This window comes from Schistocerca piceifrons, chromosome 9, assembly GCF_021461385.2.
Source record: "Schistocerca piceifrons isolate TAMUIC-IGC-003096 chromosome 9, iqSchPice1.1, whole genome shotgun sequence".
Classification (NCBI taxonomy): Eukaryota; Metazoa; Arthropoda; class Insecta; order Orthoptera; family Acrididae; genus Schistocerca; species Schistocerca piceifrons.
Genome location: NC_060146.1, coordinates 114,781,090 through 114,803,418, shown reverse-complemented (window position 1 = coordinate 114,803,418; position 22,329 = coordinate 114,781,090). Strand labels below are relative to the sequence as shown.

Here is a 22,329-nt window from a genome sequence, read left to right as displayed (position 1 = left end):
TGTGTGTGTGTGTGTGTAATCTTATGGAACTTAACTGCAAAGGTCATCAACTTACACACTACTTAACGTAAATTATCCTAAGGACAAACACACACACCCATGCCCGAGGGAGGACTCGAACCTCCGCCGGGACCAGCGCACAGTCCATGCCTGCAGCGCCTTAGACCGCTCGGCTAATCCCAAGCTTAGGAGTTTATTTTTACTAAGTGCTATTCAAGAGTAAAACAGTTGAGTAAAAGTCTGAAAAAGGTTCTAAGAGTCCTTTGCCAAATACTTCACAGGGAGTTGCAGCGTAATCACGTACATGTAGGCAGTCCACACCTCCCTCATCCACAACAACATCTTTCATTCAATCAGTATCACTATCCTCAAACTTACGAGATAACTTGTGACTAATTTCTTCATCAGTCCAACACCTTGCAACATTGATTCAACTGAGATTGTGTAGACTGAAATGTGGCACCATAAAGAATAATAGAAAAAAAAGTGTACATTTCCCCAGCATGTCCGCTCACCTAGTGGACGATACTTTAGCTACAGTTCTACTGAGGAATCCAGTCATATGAGGAACACACAAACACACACAGGAACAAGGGGGAAAAAATCGAGAAACTGTACATGGAAAATTATGGGATCTAGATGTTCAAGCAGGTCAGCCTCACCCATATTTTTAAAATGTGTTGGCTTCAATGAGTCAAAGTTGCAGGAATGAAAGAAAATGTTACAGCAAAAGTGGATTCACCAAATCCTTTGATATCGCTTTGCAAATACACAGCAAAATGGTCACCTTTCAACCCAAAAGAGCCCTCAGGCTGCACTACAGACCGGCATATCATGACATCTAGGATATTGTAAGCTGACCTCCGGTATCAGTAGGCTCAGTTGACCCACAAAAACTACGTACTGATACTTACCACCTCTAGCACGGGTCTTCTTCTTTTCGACGAAAGGAAGCTCACGGCCACGGCACGACCTTTTTGGCCTTCCGGAGGCCGTCAAGCCGGGATCTGGGACTTGCTGGGCAGGTGGCAGCACCGGCTCCTCGTGGTGGCGCGAGACAGGGCTCGTGGGCTGCACACTCATTCGCCGAGGTCGGCCTCTCATTCTCTTACCACCACGTGTCGGCATTTCTGGCATACGAGCTGGTGGCATTGGTGTGCCCACCTCTTCGACAATGATCACATCCTACAACAAAATGCTTGTAATATTAGTACTGGTACTCACATAAGCTCTGCCATATTTCACTTACAGTGAAAATTTTACAGTGCAAATCAGGATATCTCAATTATTAATCACGCTATATTAAGGTTTTGTTTATATGAGGTAAAACGTGTGTGATTATATGATTGTATATTCTTCCAAGCAAATTTACAGTCACAGAGGCTCTCATTCATCGTGCAGCAATTGGCAGAAGAAATCTCTTTGTTCCTCTCTGGATAACCCTCTTTCTGCATCCTACCAACTTAAGGTTGAAGAAGTCTAATTAGCTCTACCTCTGAACTTTACATTTATTTTGAGAGAACTGAACATCAGATGGTACTAAAGATAAAATTGTTCAAGTGACTGCCTCAGCAACAGTAAAGGGTACTGACAAGAAAAATTAAAATGAAAACACTGCAACAAATTATGAAATTAAATAAAATAAAATAAAAATAAAAATGAAAATAAATGAAAAGAGCTATGTCAGAGCTGTAGGAGGTATGATATATTGATAAGGTTCAAGGGAGAGTGTCTATTTCCTACAAGGGACAATCTCAGATAACTACTCAGCAGATAATAACTACTCAGTTTTTTTTTTTCTTCTCCATGTATACTACCACAGCATAGTTTGGTAATTTGCCGATAGTCCGCGCTAGTCGCAAAAATGGAGTTCAGGTGCGGAGTGAGCTCTCTGTGTCTTGCAGTTCTACAAAAACAAGTGTGCTACAGCTTTTCAACGGACGTTTAGAGCCAAGTACAGTAAGAAGCCAGCAACAAGGAAGGCCATTTATCACTGGCACAACAAATTCGTTACAACAGGTTGCTTGTGCCCGGCAAAGAGAAGTGGACATCCCAGTGTGAGTGACGTGAATGTGGAGCGCGTATGAGACACATTCATGAGGAGTCCAAAGAAGTCGATGCATCGTGCATCCCATGAACTCGAAATGGCTCCAATAACAGAGCGGAACGTCCTGAGACAGAAGCTGTCTATGAAACCATTCAAATGGGAGCTAGTGCAGAAGCTAAATGACGACGACAAAGACAAGCGTTTTGAGCTTTGTTCGCAGTTACAACAACTGAACAAAGACTGGGATGGCATTGTTGATCGCTTAATTTTTAGTGATGAAGCCACTTTTCACACTAATGGGAAAGTGAATCTGGGGTACAAAGCATCCACACGAATGCATTGAATTTGAGCGTGATTCCCAAAGGTAAATGTTTCTCGTGCCTCGTCATGTCGAAAACTGTATGGGCCATTCTTCTTCGTTGAAAGCACTGTCACTGGATGTTCCTACTTGGATATGTTGCAGCAATGGCTGATGCCTCACATGCAATCGGACAATCTGTTCCATCTTTCAGCAGGATAGGGCCCCACCCCCCAGCAGGATAGGGCCCCACCCCCATTTTAATCGTGAAGTTCGTGAGTAGCTGAACACGGAGCTGCCACATCGATGGATCGGCTGTGGTACAGACGGGGATAGCTGTTTCACGAGATAGTCTCCCGGATCACCAAATCTCACTCTGTGTGACTTTTTTCTGTGAGGACACATTAAAGGTCTGCTGTATGTACCGCCAGTACCACGTGATATAGCAGAGCTCCAGGAGAGAATACGGGAAGCGTCTGCCACAGTCGACGATGCCATGCTGGGACAGGTATGGCAAGAATTTGATTACCATATTGATGTCTGCTGGGTCACTCTTGGTTCATATATGAAATGTTTGTTAAAAAAAAAAAAAAAAAAAAAAAAAAAAAAAAAAAAAAAAAAAAAAAAAAACACTAACTAACTAACTTTCAGTCTCTCTCTTCAAAATGCAATATGTATGACATCTGTACAAAATTCTTGTGCAATAAATAATTCAAAGTGTTCCCAAACTTTATGTATACCCTGTGAATTACACGAGTTTTGGAATGATGCAGGCAAAAATTTATAAGTGATAGAAGTCGGTAATTTGTTCCTATGAAAAACTAGTACAAGCAGTAGTCGCAAATTTCATTATGGGGCTAAAAGAGTGACAGTGAAGGGTTAAACAGTATTAAGTGTCTCCTCCTCCTCACTTAAGCAAGTAGTTCACTCTGGTATAGAATCTGCATTATCATTTAGAAATTATGACCTAGTGGCACAGTTTATATATACAAGGTCTGTTCAAAAAATTACAGAACATTTGTAATTTCGTGTCAACAATGTGTTGGAGTGAAATGCAGTTGGCATCCTTGCGCATGCTTGTGTTTAATGTGTAACTGCTGGAAGTTTCATTGTGGTATGCCTGTTAGTTATTGTTCAGTGCTGTACTGGGTAGAACATTGTATTGTGCAGTTCGTGAATTTTGAGATGGCAGAGTTAGAGGAGCAACGTACCTGAATTAAATTTTGCATGAAACTCAAGAAAACCTTTACAGGAACACACCAAATGATTCAGGAAGCCTACTCGGTGTCACAAATGGTTCACGTGGTTTAAAAATGGCCAGATGGAAGTGAAAGGTGACACTAATTGAAGATGCCCTTCAACATCTACCAACAACACTCGTGTCATGAATGTTAACAAAATTGTGTGAGCCAATTGAAGACTGACGGTCCGAGCGGTTGCAAAAGAATGAACATTTCAGATGGATTATGTCATGAAATGCTCACACAGCATCTTGGAATACATCACGTTGTCGCCAAGTTCAACTCACGACTCTCGAGTCAAGACAAGAAAGACCTTTGCTTCGCAATCTGTGAAGAGCTTTTGGATCACAAAAATGAAAACGAGATGTTCCTTAAGAGAATCGTAACTGGTGATGAGATGCGGGTCTGCAGTTATGATGTTGAGACCGAGGTTCAATCTTCACAATGGATTGGGAAAGGTTCTCCAAAACCAAAAAAAGCTTGTCAGGTCAGGTCAAATGTCAAAGCCATGCTGAGAGTTTTCTTTCACTTTGAAGGATTAGTCCACCAAGAATTTGTGCCACAGAGGCAAACTGTTAATCGATGGTACTACTGGGACTTGCGACTCCTGTGAGAAACTTTGAGAATGAAACGGCCTGAAATATGGCGAGACAATTCATGGCTCTTGCATCACGATAACACACCCACACGTCCATCCTTCTTGGTGCATGACTACTGCACAAAAAACCAAATCACTGTGTAGTCTTATCCACCATACTATCCAGACCTGGCCCCTGTCGACTTTTTTTATTTCCAAAGTTAAAAACCCTGTTGAAAGAACAAAGATTTGCAACGACAGGCGAGATTAAAGAAAATTCGCAGACGGCACTTTGCGCAAACCAGCAAGAGGCATACCAAGACTACTTCTGGAAGTGGAAATGGCGTTAGGAGTGGGGTATCAATTTTGGATGAGAGTGTTTCGAAAGAGACCATGCACAATAAGTGAAAGGTAAGAGTAGAAAAAATTTGTGGACAAAGTTCCTGAATTTTTTGAACAGATCTCATAGATTAAACAATTCAGGTACATATTAACAAGCAGGACTGATGTGAACTCTGGTTTCGATGAATGCAGCATTTGTACATATTGTATTTGTTTCAAAAAAGCTGTAACATGTAAAAAAATAAAATGAACTGGCACAAATACTACAGGCATCCTGCACAGAGAGTGAGCTCACCTGACATCGAGCCAAGTGTAACCTACGCTCAGTTAAGCTGCGTTTCATAATAAGAAATTTGTATGGTAGGCTTCCTATTTCCATAACAACAAAGGCGCAGTAAGGCAGGGATTCATTCTTGAATGTAGGTTAATAGATAGGCATCTTACCTTTCTGCAGGAATGATTACTTATTTATGTATTTTATTATTGTACAATGGAAAAGCCAGGATGGAATATTGACAATATCATGAAACGGACAGTTACAACTCACCTTATAGCTGAGATGCTGAGTCACAGATAGGCACAACAAAAAGACTGTCAAATAAAGCCTTCAGCTTCAAAGGCTTCACAGGTAGCTCTGCCTTTGATGGGACACGTGGTGATTGTGACCAGACTGGAGTAGATGGTGGTGGGAGGATGTATGAGCCATGATGCAAGGGGTTGGGAGCAGGGATTGTATAGGTATGGCCAAGGATACTGTGGGAGGGATGCGAAGGATAGGGGGTAGGATACACATCCTCCCAGCACTACCTACTCCAGTTCGGTCACACGCATAATCTAACCCATCAAAGGCAAGGTTACCTTTGAAATTAGTCATTTGATCTACAAACTAAGCTGCAAACACTATGCTGCATCCTACCTGGGCATGACAACCAACAAGCTGTCTGTCTGAATGAATGGTCACCGACAAACTGTGGCCAACAGTTGGACCACTGAATTGCTGAGCACGGTGTCCAATGCTATGTTCTTCATTTCAATGACTGCTTCACAACCTGTACCATCTGGATTCTTCTCCCCAACATCAGGTTTTCTGAACTGCACAGGTGCCCATAACCCTCCTGGCCTCAACCTTCGTTAATCATTGTCCTTTACAGATCTATCCCCTTCCTTGTTCCCATTCCAGCACTACACAGCCCTCTATTCCACCAACACACTCACTGTCTTTTTACTTCTATCCTCTTCTGCTGCTCCCCCTGCCTCCCCCCCCCCCCCCCCTTCCATCTAACCTCCCGGCTGCACCTAATTGCCCTACCCTCTCTCCACCTCATTCCTGTATGCTCCCACAAGCAGCACTTCAGCACTTTAGCAGCCCCCCCCCCCCCCCCCCCCCCCAACACTTGGCTTACTTCTCCCATCATGTTCTGCTGCTTGCAGTCTGGCCTGGGTGTGCGAGTTGCATTTATTTGTGTGTGTGTGTGTGTGTGTGTGTGTGTGTGTGTGTGTGTGTGTGTATGTATGTATGTATTCTGATGAAGGCCTGTTTAGCCAATAGCTTTGCCTTCCAAACCACACTGCACGCTCTATTTGCGAGCCACATTCTATTAACCATCTCTGCTGTACACAACAGCATCTCATATCCCACATTACTCCTGTCAATATCATTAATCCTAGAACTTCAAATTGATCACTCTAACTGTGTACTCTCACATATTTTTTATACCTTCCTGTGCCACATGAACTTGTATATCATCCTCACCCCCTTCCCACCTCTTCTCCTCTCTATTCCAGTTCGCACGTAATAACATCACCTAATCTATTCACATCTGCCACCCCCTTCTTCGCACATACCCACCCATGAACCAGTAACCCACATTACAATAGTTTTACTTATTTTTTTCTTTGATCTTCTAGTGTTTTCACATCGATTTCAGTTAGTTTTTGTCTTTCACAATCGCCTACTCCCTCAGATTTCCCCATACTTCATCGATTTCATCCTTTTCGTGATTTTTTCCATCTGTTTTGGTGTATTTGTGCGAAATTTTTCAGACATATTTCATGTTATTAAAATATTTTTACGCATTTTTATCCACCACCATGAATCCTTGCTCCTCCCATCTGCAACAAGGTAAGAAGTTCCAGCCAGAACTCAGTCCCACATACTGTTCCTAAATTGTCGTTTGGCTCATGGAACCCCAAAATGGCCTTACCAATCTAATTACCCATCTCTAGCTGCAAACCCTTTCCTGGATCCCATAATAGATATTGAAACTCTTGCCATCCAGGAACTAGAGCAGCATGCAAAACGCCACCTACAAAAACTCTCCACCCTATTCACTTCCTATTCTCACCTTGGACTACCACTATGCACCACCTCTACAACAACCTCCAAACCTCCCCCACATCTCATCAAAGCTGACAAACCCTGCCTTGCAGACCTACTACATTTATCCCACCCCCAAAAACTCACTCCCACCAACAAACTGAATTCTGAACGTAACCAGACCAAAACACAATCATTAACCTATTCTCCAAAAGCCTTAAGCACGCCTCACCTTTTGCCCCACTCCCAAATTCTGTCGTCGTTCTATTCCCAGCCCCTACAGTGGAAACACTTTTTTACCACCAGCCCTGCCAATCAGACTCATCCAAAGACCAATGCTAAACTCTGCCTAACTCAGTTCACTCCTCCATTCAAACGTGATCCACCCCCACTGCCCCCAGATCATTCGCTATTAACATTCCAGAATTTCTTAACCTGTGTTACCTTGCATCATCATCATCATTCCCCAAATCCCTCATCACGCAAGCTAACCTTACATCCACAGACAGAATTACAATACACCACATAAAAACTGACCCCGACCTTATAATTCTACCTCCTGACGAAGGCTCCACCAATGCTGTTTTGAACCATAAAGATTAACTTGCAGAAAGACTCCACCAGCTGTCAATTCATCCACCTACAAACCCAGTCACAGTGACTCCATCCCAGAACTTCTCTCCGGAGTCCATCTCTCTCCTCACCCCTCCCACTCCCCATGCTTACACCTTCTACATGCTTCCTAAAGTCCACAAGCCCAACCACCCAGCACCTCCACTGAGAAAATCTCTGCTTTTGTAGACCAACACCTTCATCCTCTTACCAGGAACATATCCTCCTGTATAAAAGATACCAACCATTTCCTCCACGGACTCTCGACAGCTCTCTTTCCTTTACCACATGGTTCCCTGCTCGTCACCACTGATGCCATCTCCCTTTACACTAACATCCCTATATCTACTTCTCCTTTGAAGGCAGCACCTACAAACAAATCCAGGGTAAGATATGGGCACCCACATCGCACTATCCTGTGCCAACCTATTCACGGGCCATATAGAGGAATGCTTTCAGACTACCTAAAATTCCAAACCCCTCACCTTGTTCAGATTCACTGATGACTTCTCCATGATATACAACAAGGGTGAGGACACCTTATCCACATTCCTCCAGAACCTCAACACTTTCTCCGCTACTCAATTCACCTGCTCCTCCTCATCCAAACAAGCCAATTTTCTCGATGTTGACCTCCACTTCCAAGATTGCTACATCAAACCTACCAACCTCCAGCAATACTTCCACTTTGACCCTTTCCTTATCGAGAAGTCCCTTCCATGCAGCCTACCAACCCGTGGCCGTTGCATCTGTAGAGATGAGCAGTCAACATATACCTAGTGTCTCACGGAGGTCTTCACAGACTATAATTACTCTCCAAATCTTGTACAAAAACAGATCTCCTGTGCCTTACCTCTCCGGTCACCCATCACTTGTTAAAGTCTTAACTGTCTGGCCACGGAGGAGCATTCCCCTCGTAACTCAGTACCACCCAGCACTGGAGCAACTGAATTGTGTTTTCCGCCAGGGTTTCGACTACTTCTCGCTGTGCCCCAAAATGAGTAATGTTCTACCCACTATATCTCCCATCCATTCCACAGTGGTATTCCACCACCCACTGAACCTACACACGCCTTCATTTGAAGGCAATGTTACCTTCTGTTCCATTGATGTTCAGTGCGAATCAGCGTAAGACCAATGCAACCAATACGCATTCAGCTTACCAGACAAACAAACAAATTACAACTGAAGCACTGTGTTTTTCCCCAATTTGTTTAATATATTTCTTATTTCCAAATACAGATCATATAAATTTCACATATCTAGATAGTTCATGTACCTGTGAGCTATTGTCATCAAAGGCATCAACTGGGGGCGGTTGGGGTGGTTTGAGCGGCTGCCTTTCCACCACCTCTATTATCTGTACATCCTCAGACGAAGCACCGGAGGACTCGTCGTGCGTGGGTGTCCTATGGCCCGCCAGACTGATAGACATGTCAGGACCCAGTACAGCACGGAGGCGTTCCACACCTGCAGCAGGAGGGACCACTTCCAGGGGCTCGTCTGGAGTGTCGCCAGAAGGTCCGGAGGATCCCCGCTGCCTCTTCACAGGCACATGTGCTGCTGCCGGCGACAGGGACTGTCGTTTGTGGGGAGCTGAGCTGGCGGGAGGCGGTGAGCCTGCTTCTGTTTCCAGGCGCAACTGTCAAAAGAATGCACCAAAGTTTCAAACTGGCATCTTTAACAACATAGTGTAAAAAAGTTATAAAGTAAGCATGTAACTGGTTTACAAATTGTGCCAACTGGATGAACAAGCAACCAAATCTTAACAGGTGAATGATGTGACAGATCCATGGAAGAAAATATTGACGATGTGAGCAAACTCTGTGCCCCAAAAAATCTTAGTTTGCAAGCATACCTTGCATACCATGAACAAAAACTCAACAGCTGAAAATGAGTTTTGTAATGGTTTGAATGTGACATACAGGTGTAACAAAAATGTACGATTGAACTTTCAGGAAACATTCCTCAGACATACAAAAGGAAACATTTTATCTTAACATGGGTCTGGAAACATTTTATTTCCGTATCAAGCTCATTTTCTACTTCTCTTCATAAACACATTAGTCGTAGGAAACACACACAAACATAATGCACTAGCATTACATGAAATGTGTTCTTGCATGAAATATTCAAAATACGCTCTGTGTTATGTTTGGTTACAATTTACAGTAAGGTGTAATTCTTAAGGTGCGTTTACACCTGTGTACCTTGTGGCTAGTCGCTATGTGACTGTGCTTATCCCACACGTAAGTAGAGGCACGTGGGTGTAGGTGCATGCCTCTCCCTCAACATGTGCATGAAATTGATTCCATTCACACCTGTGTTCACACTGGCACCTCTACTTCCATGTGAGGCAAACTACAGCCGCACAACGCCTAGCTGCAAGGCGCACAGATGTAAAAGCACCTTCACGTTCACTGTTCGCATTTGCTGTTCAAGTGGAATGAAGGTGATGGTGATGTATAACTCATTTCACTGCTTGTGTAGACATAAGGTTAGCATCATTGCTCTACTACCATCAAGGACGTAGCATCCAGCTGTTTAGTCGATGGTGGGTTGGTGCATGTATCTTTGCAATCAGAGGCATTTTGAACATTTCATTTAGGAAAGTGTTTCATACTGTGCTGATACATCCTTTTCCTGTGTGTCCTTCACAATTTATGTGATTACGAAGAGAACTAGAAAATGAGCTCTAACATGCAAGAAGAATTTAACAGAGCACAGTCATCCATCTAACTTTTTTAAGTGGAAGTCCATACTTTTTAATACCATTTTCAGTGATGTGGTCCCCCCTGAGAAAAATTCACATTCTTTTAATGGAATTAGCAACTTCACTACTGTTGAGTATTCCTTTCTATTATAATATCCGAAATGTGCCAATGAATAGCATTGGTTTGGAATGAATCATGATTGGTAACTGATGCTGCTGCTTTTTTTTCTTTCCACGAGTACTTAAAAACACAATGCTTTCTCCACCGGAGCTTTGCCCCACACTGTTTATTTCGGTATCTTGCAAGTCCTGAAGTAGCATCCCTTTTCTTGAAACAGTTCTTTGACCAAGTCCTAGAGTCTTTGAGGTACGGTCTAAGATTTTATCAGTAGGAACCAAAGCATACCCATGAACAGAAACAAATTCTATTTCTTGCTCATGAAACGCATACTTCCTTCATAGCAATTCCAAAGCCTGACTATTTGATGGCATTCCATAGTGCAATGGACTGTCACTTGGTGAATAAAGTTGTTTTGATGACATTCTTTAATAAACAGAAACTCCAGTCAAGGCAGTAACACAGCACAACGCAGAAGCAGGCAGTTGCACACAACATATAACAATGTGGTATCATTGATGCTGGAACCAGGTTTTTTTGCTGTTCTGTAACTGCTTCAGTAGATGCAGTGCGTCATGTTCCTCACTTGTTTGTCAATCATACCACCAACTTTACAGCGCTTGTGGTGTGAACTTGAAGTGATATGTTTCAGCGGCCCAGTTATAGTCAAAGATTACTGACCTGTGTGTGTGTGTGTGTGTGTGTGTGTGTGTGTGTGTGTGTGTGTGTGTTTGGAGCTTATGGGTGCTCAATTCCCAGGTTATCAGTGCCCTTATGCATATTTAAAAAAAAACAGTTGTGGATAAATACACAATGAAAAGGAAACCTATAAAATGACTCTCATTCACTCACCGCCACCTCAAGTTGATCCACACAATCACTCTGGAGAAGGGTGAAAGGTGCTGGGCATGGAATTAAAACAGAAGTAAAACCACAGAAAAGCTAAAAGAAAGGCACAGGGAAATGTGACTAGCTGACCACTTAGAAAAATCAAGGCTCAGCCTATCATCCTGTCAGCAATTTAGAAAAATTCTCTAAAATTTTTGGAAACAAGCTGGACAAGTCACAAAACCTTTAAAGTATCACCACATTCATTTGAATGTCACTTAAAATAAAGGCAGAGCTGCCACTTCTCTCTGGTCCGAAAATAAAACACACTTGTTTGCATGCCAAAAGCACCACACACTGGAGGGTCGTCACATCAATGCAAGAAGCCACACACCAGAGGACTGTGGCCTATGCAAAGAGAAGTAAGGAGGACCTGATCCCATCTTCGTGGCTGAAAGGAAGTACGCCACAGCTGCATTGTAGGCTTTACTAGGTGCAGCTTATTATCAGTCACTTCCAGCCACGTGTTTTCTCATTGACGCACGACTCTGTTCCACAACGGCGAGCATGCAGGTGGAGGGCACACTGAAATAACTGAGGATTACGACATGTCTCCTTGGATACAATGTCTGCTCTATTGTAGCCCACAATACTTCTGTGCCACGGTACTTAGAAGAAAGACACCTACTTCCCCAGCCATTGTAGTTATTACAGCAGGGTGTCCTGGATATTCTGAACTACTTTACCTGCTGTGTCCAGGCGTTGTAAAGAGTGAAAGGCACTCAAAGAATCAGAACAGACAAGGAATTTAGTATTTGAAGCAATCAGAGAATCTGAACAGACAAGGAATTTACTACCTGAAGCACATCTGATCTGCTCCAGTGCCCACAAGATCCCAAATAATTCTATGAATGCATAGTGTCTGTTCTTTCAGACATGTCTGAGAGGTATGCCAAGATAGTCCACACATTTGCGATAACACTGTGTCCCAGATGGTACAGTGGTTAACGCACCTGTTTAGTAAGCAGGAGATCCTGCTTTCAAATCTCGGTCTGTTACACATTTTCACTTGTCGCCACTGATTCTGCATATTTTCCCTATGCAGCTGACATCAGTAAACTCTTCCCTTCCCTTTCCTTTCCTTTCTTTTCTCTCCCATCCACCATCACTTTACATATATAGCATATAATTCTGCATCAAGACAGTGAAGTCTCAAGGCAGTTGGACCATGGGGACATGCTCAGGAAAAACAACAGAGCATCCAATGGAGCCCCCATTTTGACCCATCCATAAAGACAGCTGTAGAGTTGTCGTGCTCAGTTAAAATGTCACAAAATAATGTATTAAAAACATATGCTGGACTGCAAGCTCTCCTGCACTGCACCAAGTTCCTGAGCAGGAGAAATGTAGAAACTTGTGAGGGCCGCACTGATCCTAGGATTTATCTTAAAAGATAGGTTGAAGAAATGTAAACTTACATTTATCCCATTTGTAAATTTAAATAAGGCTTTTGACATTGCTGACTGGACTACAATCTCTGACATTTGGAAGTAGTGGGGATAAAATACAGGCAGCGAAATCTTATTTACAATCTGTACGGGAACTCCACTGCATCTACTAGTCAAAAGGCATGATTGGGAAGCAGTAGCTGAAAAGGGACCGGCACGAGGTTGTAGCCTTTACTGGATATTATTCACTCTGTACCTTGAGCAAGCAGAAATAAAAGCAAGTAGAAATTTTGAAATATAATTAAAGTTAAAAGAGGTTATAAGACATGAACATCAATTACGTTAAAACACATGTAACGGAATTTGGTCAGCTGACACTGAGGAAATTAGAATAAGAAATGAGACATTTAAAGTAGTAGAAGGGTCTTGCTGTCTGCAAGTCAAAGCAGAAACTGAAAAGCCTTGAGAAGATATAAACTTCAGGCTTACAATAGCAATAAAGACTCTGTTGAAAAAGAGAAATTCGTTAACATCTAATACATAGAAGTAATGTCTGAATTTAATGTTAAAATGGAGTTAAACGTGGAAATCAACACTACACAGAAGAAGGAAACAGAAGCTTCTGAAAATGGATAAAGTTGAAAATGTGAACTTTGAATGGCAACTACTTAAAAGAAACTGATGAAACAGGGTCAAAATCATCACAGGTGATTCAATATTGCTGTACACACCATCTACAGTTTCACGATTGACAATTTAGAAGTGTGAAGTTGTGAGTGTGTAAAGTCTGCTCCACATCTGCTGACATCTGAGCAGAAGAGTAGCACATACACGCATCCCAGAACTTTGGTAAGGCAGCTGATATGGACGTGGATTGTTTGTCGGACTTCATCGTGGAGGACAAAACGTGCTCCTATGAGGCCATCGGTCAACAAAGAGGAAAGTGGCTGTCACGTGAAGACGGTTGCTTAACCGTGTGAAAATCGCATTTGTCACATTTTTTGGTTCTTGAAGTATTCACCGGTCCTGGCCAGTGACATGAAAATTTTATGTGGATGTGGTGAGATGCATTCTTGTAAGAATTTTTCATGTCTAACTGTTGCATAGTGATATGCACTGACAATTGCAAAGCTGTAACATAAATTTTAATGGCCAGATGTCCAACAGAATGCATTCTGAAAAGCTGTCATCTGTCAGCTCTGCTGGTCTTTGCAGATTGTTTAAATCACATAGCAACCTGTAAATTAATACAGTCATTTCTCATATACTAACAGTTACAAAATTTTATATGATCTTCTAGAATGACAATAGTTAATTGCTGTATGAGTTTCAGGGCTATAACTTAAAAAAGTTAAGAAATATTCAAAATTACCTACAATCTAAATTTTATAACTTCCCATAAAAAGCAATTTCCCAATAGATCAAAATCACTTAACAACAAACCAACACATCAAAATCACTGAAAGACAAACTTAACTCTTCATTGCTAAATAGTACATTAATATGTTTTTTGTTCGTAATAGTCTAACTTACGTAAATATGTTTTTTGTTCGTAATAGTCTAAGTTACGTAAATATGTTTTTTTGTTCGTAATAGTCCAAGTTACATACATTTTTCAGTTTGAAACAGGAATTTTTATTTTCTGTCGGTACCTTGTTAGAGTGAGTAAAGGGATGAATGTGGCTTGTATGTGATGTACAAATCTTGGAATTTGTCAAGCTGTGGAAATACAATTTGCGAACAACCTGCACAATTGACATGAGGGATTCCAGCTGAAAAATTAATCTGTGCTACCAGAGGAATTATTGTTCTAATTTTTATCTGCCTGGCATTCCAGTATAAGACATCCAATTTAATACATAACCACATAATTCATAAGTACTGTGGATTTGCTAACTCAGCACTTGCTACATTATATTCTTAAGATGCATAAAGTTTTACCTATGACTGACACTCTTGTTGCTGACAGCATTATGTCTGATGTCTGTGTGCATTTACTCCATAGTATTGGGTGAAGAGGTTTTAATTCAACCAGTTCTTGCCAATATAATTTAGGCATTAAGATAGTACGCAAAAACAAGGCATTTCATAAGCAAGGCTAGGAACATAGCAATCAGTTGCAATCCCATTGTTTTTAATTATTATTATTATTATTATTATTATTATTATTATTATTATTCTCGTAATTCCAGATTTCTGCTGTAAGTAACTATCTTCAGGGCATCTGAGTAAGTTACAATTCAACAAACTTGCAGCAGTACATGTCACCATACACCTTTACTGGTGTATAGTCAGTTTCCTTCTGCCTATACACCAGTAAAGTACTGCTGTGGGTTTGTTGGATTATAACTCACTCTAATGCATTCATGATGGTTATTTACAGCTGAAATCTGGATGTGCAAGACTAATAAAAAACCAAAGGGATTGCGACTGATCACTGTGTTCCTCTCCTCCTTACAATAGTCTATGCTTGCTGTGCACGACACTTACTTATGGTACCAATATTAGTTAAGCCAGTTCATATTTTGTATTCTTATTTACTTGTGTCATGAACACACATTTTCTCATCTATCAAAAACAGACTGAAAACTACACATCACTTTTCTGTAAACAACAACAGCATGAAACTGCCAGCGCAATTTTAAATTCGCCAGATGCCTGTAGCGTGCGTTCCACCAACCCCAAACAACCATCATTTGTGACTTCAGTGGTTGGAGGGTAGGGTGAAGGTTTGTTGTGTTCCCTGAGGAAAGCTGGTTCTCCCTTGGTTCCAGTGACGATCTTCTGTTGGTTGGCACGAGTCCAGTTGAGGGCCTGCAACCAATCCGCGTACTGGACCTACACCTGGAGTTATGGTTTGGGGTGCAATTTCTTATGAAGTGAGGAGCACTCTCGTTGTTATTCCACACACCTTGACTGCTAATTTGTACACCTGTCTGGTGGTTCAATCTGTTGTACTGCCATTCACAAACAGCATCCCAGAGGTATTTTCCAACAGGATAACACTTGACCACATACCACAGTCGTAATCCAACATGCTGTAGAGTGTAAACATACAGCCTTTGCCTGCTAAATCACAAGATCTGTCTCCAATCAAGCACATACGGGACATCATCGGACGACGACGCCATTATCATCCACAAACAGCGTTAACCTTACCTGTATTGACCAAGTGCAACAGGCATGGAACTCCAGCCCACAAACTGACATCCGGCACCCATACAACATAATGCACACATGTTTGCATTCAACTTTCTAGCAGTTACATCAGTTATTAATGTACCAGCATTTCACATTTACAATGCTTTTGACAATGTTGACTGGAATACTCTCTTTCAAATTCTAAAGGTGGCAGCGGTAAAATACAGGGAGCGAAAGGCTATTTACAATTTGTACAGAAACCAGATGGCAGTTATAAGAGTCGAGGGACATGAAAGGGAAGCAGTGGTTGGGAAGGGAGTAAGACAGGGTTGTAGCCTCTCCCCGATGTTGTTCAATCTGTATATTGAGCAAGCAGTAAATGAAACAAAACAAAAATTTGGAGTAGGTATTAAAATTCATGGAGAAGAAATAAAAACTTTGAGGTTTGCCGATGACATTGTAATTCTGTCAGAGACAGCAAAGGACTTGGAAGAGCAGTTGAATGGAATGGACAGTGTCTTGAAAGGAGGGTATAAGATGAACATCAACAAAAGCAAAACAAGGATAATGGAATGTAGTCTAATTAAGTCGGGTGATGCTGAGGGTATTAGATTAGGAAGCAAGTCACTTAAAGTAGTAGATGAGTTGCTATTTGGGGAGCAAAATAACTGATGATGGTCGAAGTAGAGAGGATATAAAATGTAGGCTGGCAATGGCAAGGAAAGCGTTTCTGAAGAAGAGAAATTTGTTAACATCCAGTATTGATTTAAGAGTCAGGAAGTCATTTCTGAAAGTATTCGTATGGAGTGTAGCCATGTATGGAAGTGAAACATGGACAATAAATAGTTTGGACAATAAGAGAATAGAAGCTTTCGAAATGTGGTGCTACAGAAGAATGCTGAAGATTAGATGGGTAAATCACATAACTAATGAGGAAGTATTGAATAGGATTGGGGAGAAGAGAAGTTTGTGGCACAACTTGACCAGAAGAAGGGATCGGTTGGTAGGACATGTTCTGAGGCATCAAGGGATCACCAATTTAGTATTGGAGGGCAACGTGGAGGGTAAAAATCGTAGAGGGAGACCAAGAGATGAATACACTAAGCAGATTCAGAAGGATGTAGGTTGCAGTAGGTACTGGGAGATGGAAAAGCTTGCACAGGATAGAGTAGCATGGAGAGCTGCATCAAACCAGTCTCAGGACTGAAGACCACAACAACAACAACAACAACAACAATGCCTTATCTTGCCCTTACATTAATCTGTGATCTTGCAATGTTCATCACTTAAATATGTCACCTACACAAATGTATTCCCGAAATTTCATCAATTTACATTAATTATTTTTTGGTGTTACAATTTTTTCCTGTCAGGGTACTTAGACAATATAAATGGTATGAAGTAACAACAGGCACCACTCTGGATTACTCACCTTCTTACTAGGAGAGGTGTCTTCAACAGATTCGACAGAGGACCTAGACGAGCGCGAGAGCTTCCTGGCTATAGGAGTGGTTGTGCGTGCGGTTTCTATACTCTCCAGATCAGACTCTCTCTTTTTCCTGGTCGATGGTGACTCACTGTCATCGATATCACCCAGTTCTATCACTTTCACAGTAGATTGCTGATTCTGGTTTGCTGGCGGTGGTGATGACAACAAAGAACCGGTGAGTCTCTTCTGTCTTCCCTGAAACAGTTCAGCTGTGTAGAGCCCAACACACAACGGTCTTTTGCACCTGTCATAAAAGCAGAGGATGGTCGTACAGAAAAGAAGATTTGTGTCTGTTTCCTTTGAGCTACTCTCCCTTCCAAAACTTATCACAAAGGATTTAATCTTCAATTTCTTTCAAACGTTGCAATCAAATCCTACTAATTTAGACAATTATATACATTTTTTATCTTACTGAAATACTGATACTATTGAAAACCAAACAATTACAATATCAGAGGACTTTCAAGTTGCTGAAAAAAATCTGTCACAGACCTTACATATACATGAATTTGCAAAACACTGAAGTCTTGCTTTTGCAACAACAACATTCTGCAATTAACATTGATTCCAGTAGAGTGGCCCACAATGGCTACTTTGAATCTGCTTTAACATACGGATCTTCTGGAGGAATCCACATAATATAAAAAGAATATTAGCACTACAAAAATAATTATTATAAATCTGTATAATGCAAACCCTAGGGATTTATGTTGGCCATTATTTAAAGTTATATAGTTTTTTAACTATTATCAGTCTAACAAACCGCATATTTTTTAAATTCGAGCATCATACAACAATCCAATTTCAATATGTTTACAAGACGACAAATAAAGAGAACTTTGACATTTCTATTTCACAAATTAAAATTTCATTCCCAAACTAAAAAGTTTGCAGACAAGAAACCCCACAACAAAGTAAACTGGTTAAACTCCCATTATAGCATCTTCAAGTGATCACAGCATAATCTTTGGAGAACAGTGCAAGCATGAACTGCATACACAAGGACTACATGGTGCAGAATCACACTAAACTGGGTCATCACGTGGCATTCTGCAGTATTCAGTAATGAATCTAACTTCTGTTTGTCGTAGTAGAGGAGCTAGTGAAAGGATATAGCAACACAACTGATTCGGTAATTGTTGAAGCCGAGCTGACTGTTCGCCAATGTGTGGCAACAATGGTAAAGTTTTTCTTTCTTTTTTAAGACAGCACATTTACACCAGTGACTGTTAACACTTTCTATAATTCATGATTGAAATTTCAGCCTTAGGCCATTATCAAGTGAAGCTAAAAAATACAGAATGTTTTTAAACTATTTAACAAAATCGTTGTGTATCTTGGTATTTGGCTGATAACACAAAATGAAAAATGCAATTGCGTAATAATTACATGTTATGGCTATTAGGCCATGTTAACCTAAAACGAGCTGACACATTTACATGTCTTTGTCACTACTATTAAATACATTGGTGACGCTGTTACATAGTGTGAGCACACATATCCGTATGTCATAAAACAACATAGTCTGTAGACACTCATGTTCGTTAGCTCATCACTAGTCACATGTGCACTAAACTGCAGCGGCACATTACTGTTTACAGGCTACTGGTAGCCGTTTTGGTGTGTAAACAGATTACAGATATTGTTTTGCTCTGTGTGGAGCACCATTTCCATCCAGTGACTGTACTAGGAAGCTTAGTGTGCGCCCTCATTGCGCCACTATAATATCTTAGGTAACCCATTTTTTATACATCGTACATAAAACACATGGAGATTGATCACCGTTTTACTTACATAAAGGAATACATCGTTATTCATCATTTTACATACATAAAGTATATACACCGTTATATATGACCATGGCCGGGCCAAATATCTCAAGAAATAAGCATCAAACGAAAAAACTACAAAGAACGAAACTTGTCTAGCTTGAAGGGTGAAACCAGATGGTGCTATGGTTGGCCCGCTAGATGGTGCTGCCATAGGTCAAACAGAATCAACTGTGTGTGTGTGTGTGTGTGTGTGTGTGTGTGTGTGTGTGTGTGTGTTTTTTTTTTTCTTTTCTTTTTTTTTTTTAAATAGGAACCCCCATTTTTTATTACATATTCGTGTAGTGCATCAAGAAATATGAATTTTTTAGCTGGACCACTTTTTTCACTTTGTGATAGGTGGCGCTGTAATAGTCACAAACAGACGGCTCACAATTTTAGACAAACAGTTGGTAACAGGTAGGTTTTTAAATTAAAATACAGAATGTAGGTACGTTTGAACATTTTATTTCGGTTGTTCCAATGTGATAGTGTACCTTTGTGAATTTATAATTTATGAGAACGCATGCTGTTACAGCGTGATTACCTGCAAATACCACATTAATGCAATAAATGCTCAAAATGATGTCCGTCAACCTCAATGCATTTGGCAATACGTGTAAAGACTTTCCTCTCAACAGCGAGTAGTTCGCCTTCCGTAATGTTTGCACATGCATTGACAATGCGCTGATGCATGTTGCAGGCGTTGTCGGTGGATCGCAATAGCAAATACCCTTCAAATTTCCCCACAAAAAGAAACCTGGGGACATCAGATGCAGTGAACGTGCGGGCCATGGTAAGGTGCTTCGACGACCAATCCACCTGTCATGAAATATGCAATTCAATACCGCTTCAACCGCACGCGAGCTATGTGCCAGACATCCATCATGTTGGAAGTACATCGCCATTCTGTCATGCAGTGAAACATCTTGTAGTAACATCGGTAGAACATTATGTAGGAAATCAGCATACACTGCACCATTTAGATTGCCATCGATAAAATGGGGGCCAATTATCCTTCCTCCCATAATGCCGCCAAGGTCGCTGATGTTCCACTTGTCGCAGCCATCATGGGTTTTCCGTTGCCCAATAGTGAATATTATGCCGGTTTACATTACTGCTGTTGAAGAATGACGCTTCATTGCTAAATAGAACGCGTGTAAATAATCTATCATCGTCTCGTAATTTCTCTTGTGCCCAGAGGCAGAACTGTACACGACGTTCAAAGTCCTTGCCATGCAATTCCTGATGCATAGAAATACGGTACGGGTGCAATCGATGTTGATGTAGCATTCTGAACACCGACGTTTTTGCGATTCCCGATTCTCGCACAATTTGTCTGCTACTGATGTGCGGATTAGCCGTGACAGCAGCTAAAACACCTACTTGGGCATCATCATTTGTTGCAGGTAGTGGCTGACGTTTCACATGTGGCTGAACACTTCCTGTTTCCTTAAATAACGTAACTATTCAGCGAACGGTCCAGACACTTGGATGATGTCGTCCAGGATACCGAGCAGCATACATAGCACACGCCCGTTGGGCTTTGTGATCAGAATAGCCGTACATCAACACGATATCGACCTTTTCCGCAACTGGTAAACGGTCCATTTTAACACGGGAAATGTATCACGAAGCAAATATCGTCCACACTGGCGGAATGTTATGAGATACCACGTACTTAAGTGTTCGTGACTATTACAGCGCCATCTATCACAAAGCTAAAAAAGTGGTCCAACTAAAACATTCATATTTCTTTATGTACTACATGAATATGTAATAAAGAATGGGGGGTTCCTATTTTTTTAAAAACACAGTTGATATCCATTTGACCTATGGTAGTGCCATCTATTGGACCAACCATAGCGCCATATGGTTTCCCCCTTCAAGCTAGATGAGTTTCGTTCTTTGTAGTTTTTTCGTTTGATGCTTATTTCATGACATATTTGGCCCGGTCACTATCAACAGACCACCTGTGTACTTGTAGGTATATAACATGTAAGTAACATGCTTATGCAATTGCACTTTTCATTCTGCGTAATCGGCTGAATATCAAGATACACAACGATTTTGTTAAATAATTAAAAAAAAATTCGGTATTTTTCAGCTTCACTTGATAATGGCCTAAGGCCAAAACTGCAACCATGAAATAAAGAAACTGTTACAGTCGCTGGCGTAAATATGATGTCTTTTATAAAGTTCTACATGACTGTGAATCCCAGGTATAAAAAGTTAATGGTAAAGTTTGTTGGACCCTTCACAATCAGGACACTAAATGGCATAATCCAGGAGGATAATGTGCCACCCCACACTGCAGTTCACACCTGAAATGCCTCGAATAAAGTACAGAGCCCTGATTTGCCTGCCCACTGCCCCGATTTGTCACCCACAGAACATATCTGGAAGGTTATGATACGACAATATTTTCGTACCAGCTTTCTAAAAAAATGGCTCTGAGCACTATGGGACTTAACATCTGAGGTCATCAGTTCCCTAGAACTTAGAACTACTTAAACCTAACTAACCTAAGGACGTCACACAAATCCATGCCCGAGGCAGGATTCGAACCTGCGACCATAGCTGTCGCGCGGTTCCAGATTGAAGTGCCTAGAACCACTCTGCCACACTGGCCAGCCCAGCTTTCTATCGGCAATCTTGATGAACTGACACAGAATGAGTTTCACGCATGATAAGAAACTTCTCAACATGACAGACTGTTTATTTTCCATGAAACAATGAATACAAAACTTACTCATGCCCTTGGGGGTTAAATGTCACAATAATAATGAGGATGAGGAATGAGCATCCGAAGCAAAAAGTCTATTAAACATAGGCTCCAAAAAGGATACCTTTAGAGCTATGAGCACTACTACATCTTCAATACTGTGAAATAAATCTCTTCTACTACAAGCTCTTTGCTTTACATTTTTTACGAAGTGGCAGTATAAACCATCACAAGAAAAAAGCATGCAGTAAACCTGAGATCCAAAGTGCATACGTGACGAGCTATGAGCACTTTTTCATAACATCACTATTCAAATTTCTGTGTGCAAGTCCAAAAATAGCTTTCTGAAGTATGTAGATTTAAAACTCTGAAGCAACATACAGGCAGACATCTCAATACTTTGAAAACTGAGGTGGTTCTGACTGGTCCTTTTTACGTAACACACACTCAAAACTACCTGCAACCAGTATATCGACTCAATCCATTATGTGGCAGTATCTCGATTCAATCCCCTATGTAGCCCTCATCATGCTCCAGATATTTGTATGTATCAAATCAGTGTGTGTGTGTGTGTGTGTGTGTGTGTGTGTGTGTGTGCGCGCGCGCGCGCGCGCGCGCGCGCGCG

The 22,329-nt window shown here is 41.3% G+C and overlaps 1 protein-coding gene across 1 annotated transcript in view; it reads right to left on the bottom strand.

Annotated features, from left to right (window-relative positions):
- The window catches only part of LOC124716743 (microtubule-associated protein futsch-like), a 281,674-nt gene that overhangs the window by 188,892 nt on the left and 70,453 nt on the right, over positions 1-22,329 (bottom strand). Inside the window, exons 6-8 of the mRNA XM_047243286.1 lie at positions 17,115-17,366; positions 8,714-9,076; positions 915-1,185 (exon numbers count right to left, since the gene is read on the bottom strand). Coding sequence (XP_047099242.1) covers positions 915-1,185; positions 8,714-9,076; positions 17,115-17,366 — 886 coding nt within the window. The remainder of the gene's footprint in view (positions 1-914; positions 1,186-8,713; positions 9,077-17,114; positions 17,367-22,329) is intronic.